This window comes from Polistes canadensis, unplaced genomic scaffold, assembly GCF_001313835.1.
Source record: "Polistes canadensis isolate GaletaPanama2010 unplaced genomic scaffold, ASM131383v1 scaffold_14, whole genome shotgun sequence".
In the NCBI taxonomy this organism is placed as follows: domain Eukaryota; kingdom Metazoa; phylum Arthropoda; class Insecta; order Hymenoptera; family Vespidae; genus Polistes; species Polistes canadensis.
Genome location: NW_014569561.1, coordinates 978,575 through 984,247, shown reverse-complemented (window position 1 = coordinate 984,247; position 5,673 = coordinate 978,575). Strand labels below are relative to the sequence as shown.

The window sequence follows — 5,673 nt, the reverse complement described above, 5'->3', positions numbered from 1 at the left end:
AAAAAAAAAAAAAAAAAAAAAAAAAAAAAAAAAAAAAAAAAATTTGAAGGACCAATTCGACTGAATAATTTCGCAGTTACGATAAATTTATATGGACGTATTCGGACATGTCGTAAATTTTTAATGGAATAAAATAACAACTTAGTATATACGATTCTGTAATATTTGAAAAATAAACAATTCATTTCTATCGTTCTTTTTTTTTTTATTTCTTTTTTTTTTTTATATTAACTCGCATAAAATATAACAAGAGAAAGGTTCAAATAAAAAACCGATATCGATCTTGTTTAATGAGATATTTTGTACACTTGTAAACAGGGTTGGGTCTTTGTTAATTTGTAAATACAAATAAATCATCGAAGAATATAATCGAATAACATTTGGAAAGATTATCAAGTAATGTTCGTGTTATAAACATAAGCGAATTTTGATATTCGTATCATAGAATGCATTGAACAATTTGTACAAAGCTCTATCTACATAATCTTTAAACACAAGAGTAACACTTCGACTATGAATAGCATGATTCAGTCGTGTTCTCCCACGAAGCTGAAGCTGTATCTTCGAAGATGCAGTCTCGAACAACTATAGAACGTGCTATGATCGTTTGTGTTCCAATACTGAACAAACTTTGTTTATAGTTGGTTAACTTTTAATTAGATTAAGGAGATTGAATGAAAGCAAAAAAATAAATAAATAAATAAATAAATAAATATAACAAAATGCAAGAGTAAATCTCGTTCATAGAAAACATCGAGTATTATGGAAAACTTTATACAGAACTTGGCATTTGTTCGAGTATCTTAATCGAGTTCACGTTAATTATTTGCGGGGAAAAAAAAAAAAGAATAAAATTAACGATGCGTTTAAATAAATTTATTATAAAAAAGAAAACCAAAAACAAAACAAATCGATTCGTCGAGAGATCCGAAGACTTTGGATGAAATTAATTAACTTTTAGTCGGCGAATAAAGTAAAACAAGAAAAACAAGAAAACGAATTCCAACAGCCACTTTTCCAACTAAAATTCAAATTTTCAAGCCTATTTAAACAAAGCTTTAATTACGGGATGGAACGATGGTTGAAACAGGCATGAATTCCCGTTAATAACGCGCATACTTCGCATGTTTCTCAACTTTTAAAACCGATTCAACGAGTACTTACGTCCGATCTGACGAACATTAAATATTAAACGAATAGGATAGACGTTTCCCACCAATGAACAAAAAAACTTTATCCTGTATTCGATGATTCCGATATCTGTATTCTCCAACTTTTTGAAAGCGTTTAAGTGTCAATCAATTGGCTTATAATTCGAAGAAGCTACTATTCTTATCTCTTTCTATGATAAGTAATAAATGAATTGTTAAAATATGATAACATTATGTCATATAATGTATCTGTACATTATTATATTCTATACATATTTATATATGATAATGTGTAATGTAATAAACAATAAATATATCATAATTCAAACAATTAGTAAGTTGTAAAATTTTCAATAAAGGAAAATATTAATATTAACTTCTAAAATCTTTTTTATCAAAAACATAATTAATGCTTTGCCCTACTAAATAACACATTTTCTTGAACGTAGAATGATAATATAAACGATCGTGAAATTCAGAGACAGTTCAATAGATTATAAGTAAGTTAAGTTCAATGAAAATACGGGAAAGTTAGGAGAGTTAGTTTTCCATAGTAATTGCCTTTTCAGAACGTCTTTCCAAGGTATATCGATGAGCAAATAGCACAAGGAATAGTTTGTTTGTAGATGGTAGTAATATGTGGAAACATTAATATGGTTATAGTTCATGGGACACTCAACAAGTTCATCTATAATACGGTGATACCTTATTAGAAAGAGAAGACGTGCATCCTATGAGTTTCTCATTCAAAATTTTACGGAAGAACTTCCTTGTAGAAGTAAAGGATGCATCCCTTTGCACTCTAGTATACTAACTTTGACTGAAAATTATAGTGTTTCAACAGTATATGTAACCATAGATAGGCCTACTCATCACTTGTTGAATATTTCGAATAAATTGTTAAATCAATTTTGAATAATATATATAATTAATTGAAAAACGATTTATATATATTATGAACATACTTTAGAGACAAATAAAACACGTCATTTCTATTAATTACATATATATAAGTACTCATTTAAATTCCTTTATTATATTTTAACAAGGTTCTCATAAACTTGACGAAAAGTTGAGTATTAAATCGAGTTTGCTACGCGAAGAAATTTATTTCTTAACTCGAGACACTAACTCAGAATCAGATTAAATTATTCTCTTTGCTATGAGCGAACCAGTTTTGCATTCAACGATAAACTTCTGTAAGCGGAGTCGCTTCTTTTTCAATTTGTTAGAAATTTACTACAGCAACTGTTATCTCTCCTTTGACAAGAAACAAGATACGTAACACTCGAATGAGAATATCTGTATATGTCTGCCTTACATTTCTTGTTTTCTTATTTTTATTCCTTATTTCGACGAATTATTAAATCGATTCTTTGTTTTCCTAACAGAAAAATAATCTTTTGCTAAAAAAAACTTTGTTATATAACCAAATAAAATATTACTTATCCAATCGTCCTATTTTCATTATATAAAAAATGGTAATTTAATGTAATTATATATATTCTATCGGATAGTTCAAAGATCAATGGCACGGTTTGAGGTTTGAGGTTTGCTATGATTTGGTTAGAAACTCAAAGCATATTTGCAACCTGGTCGTGTAACTGTGTGTGAAAACTATCATATGATCGAATGCACTTATCCCTAATACATCACTGCTACGTAACTATACCGTGTATCTAATTTCAAAGGAAATTGTATTATATATTCTCGTTAATTTCTATCCTCTTTAAGAGTATTAACTTTAAATCTTTTGATTTTATATAAAATACAAATATACAGGGTATCCACGCAAAAGAAAATCACCGAAATATTTTATTTGTTTTTAATGATATGAAAAATGTTGTAAAACATACTTCGATTGGTATCAAAAAAGTAATATCGTGGAAAACAAATTTTTCTTGTACTTTAAAAACCCTGTATTTTAAAGAGAATGATTTTATTCGAATAAATATAAACGTACAAACTAACAATGAGCTTTTAACGTGTGACAACTTTTGTGTGTCCCACCAAATTAGAAATACTTTTCTCCAAAGTTTAAATATTTTATTAATAATTATCTTCATTTATAGAAAGAACAAAAAACTAATTATTCTTTATAATGACTGATTCAATCTTATCGTAAAATGATTTAAATCAATTTATTTATGTGCATACACATATATACTTAGGATGCGTGATTACTGCAATCATCATTTTTCTACCACACTTTTTTTATTCCGTTTCTTTTTCTTCTGTGCAACGACCGTAATACGAACGATTTTGAATGATTACTACTTTTGTCCGAATGGAGGTCAAAGTTTTTACTTTCTTTCGTTCATCTCTTTTTTTCTCTATGAAAAATTCTGCCTCCGGTAACAAATCTTATATCATAGTAAATGAATAGATTACGAAGCTTCATTCATTTTCTGTGAATAAGATTAAAATTAAATTTATTAAAGAATAAAAAAAAAGAAAAAGACATAAAAAAAATTTGTTAGCATATAATATTATTAAATATTGTTACATATCATAAACTATTTACTAATTATAATCGTCTATCATGTCTGCATGTTCCTTTTTATTAAATAAGACAGGAAGAAAAATATTTTAAAAAGAAAGATAACAAAAGAAGGGAATGTTGTAAAAATGAGATCCATCTTTCTTGAGCTTTGTAAGATCTTTTGTCAGTATTCTCGACATTCTTACGAAAAAAGAAACAACATAAAATGCTAATATTGATCCAGCTCCAGTTTAGTGAAAATATGTGTATATAAAAGGTAAGCTATATAATAGAAATATATAGAATATTTTATAAATTATATACGTTAGGTTAAAAATTATTGTACATAAAAGTTGTATGAAAAATATTCCAAGCAAAATAATAAACAACGTATAAAAATTTTGTTTTTAATAAATAGATACACGAAAATTATTCATTTAAATATGAAAACATTGAAATATACATTGTCGCGAGCATGAATAAAAATAAAAAGAAAAATGTAATAAAATATTTGTAATTGTTATATCTTTCTGGAAAAGGAACAAAGCTTTGTACATTTGACCATGATAACCATGTAATGATACCCTCGATAATTCAGAAACTCCTATCTCATTCTTGTTAAATGCAAACAACTCGGTATTCTAGTTGATAAGCATTTTCAACGTTTCAAGCATAACGGAGAAGCAATAATGCTTAAGTTTTTATCGTTCTCGATTCCATCCACAAAATAGTCTCAATTTTTTTCTCTGCGATCCCCATTACTATTAATGGCCGTAGTTTTGTATTTTATACTTTTTTCAAATAATCTTTTTTTCTTTTTCCTTTCCTTTTTTTTTCCTCCTCCCCATATGAATAAACGATCAATATAATACGTACAAACAAATAAAAATGTGTTCAATAAATAATTTAGTATCGTTTCATTGAAATTTATGCACAATACATATACCTCTGTGCATCATGTATCGCATCGATAAGCTTTTATTTATATTCGTATGATCTCCTGCTAATAACCGATTTCATTAACTATCTATTTTATAATTAAGCCATATTGGCTTTTACATCGCAGTATTCTACTTTATCGTTTAATTTACGTTTGGGTAAACATTACAGCAGTTGACATAGATGTTGCTTCAAAAACTATACGACAAATATTTACTCTATAATTATTTCTCATTCATGTTAGACAAAAGTAAGTTCTCATATTTCAAAGCTTTATTAGAGATTAATCTCAGTTTTCAAATATTTGACGTTGACGATAAAATAAAGATTAAATGAAAATGAAAAAATTTTTGTTAAAAATCTAAACAAGACAAAAAAAGAACGATATTCACTAATTATCATTATAATATGTGTTCATATTATTAACTATAAATGATATATAATTACACTCATTTTATTATTATCCATTAATCATGAAAATTAGTTTGTCATTTTGCAATATAATTAAAATGTTTATATAGAAAATAAAACATCTTCACATGTTAAATAAATATATTATAAAATAATATATTAAATATATAAAACTTTATATATTCAATCAATATATGAAATTATTGACTTTAATGTAGAAATAAAATATATATATTTACATATATATATTAAATTAATTTACAAAGTATATATACCTGGTAATTCGAGGAAATTGGAAGTCCTTCTTCGTCGGCTACGCGGATAAGCGTTGAAATTCAATGGACCAACATCCTCGTTACTAATATTCGATACGTTGGAGCATTGACTATCGCGAGAGCCACGACGTGACGCCAGGTAAGCTGGAACATCGGAGAATTTCATCAAAATTCCAATGATCAAAGGGATTGCCGAAGCAGCGATAACCAATATCGCGGGGTGCAACCACGTTTCTGCATTTCCCTCTTGCTATTATACATTATATTCTCACACACACACACACATATGCATAAATAAATAATACTCCTACTTTCATATATAGACTAACAGCTAATATTTATCGGCACTAGTGGCACTGCGTCTTAATTACTCATGTGTTCATATAATATATGTATATATATATATATATATATA

The 5,673-nt window shown here is 27.2% G+C and overlaps 1 protein-coding gene across 3 annotated transcripts in view; it reads right to left on the bottom strand.

Moving 5' to 3' along the window:
- Window positions 1–5,673, bottom strand: part of LOC106793502 — a 33,032-nt gene that overhangs the window by 23,068 nt on the left and 4,291 nt on the right. For all 3 annotated transcript variants that reach the window (XM_014760502.1, XM_014760503.1, XM_014760504.1), the window contains one exon: window positions 5,259–5,402. In XM_014760502.1, the coding sequence (XP_014615988.1) occupies window positions 5,259–5,402 (144 nt within the window). The remainder of the gene's footprint in view (window positions 1–5,258; window positions 5,403–5,673) is intronic.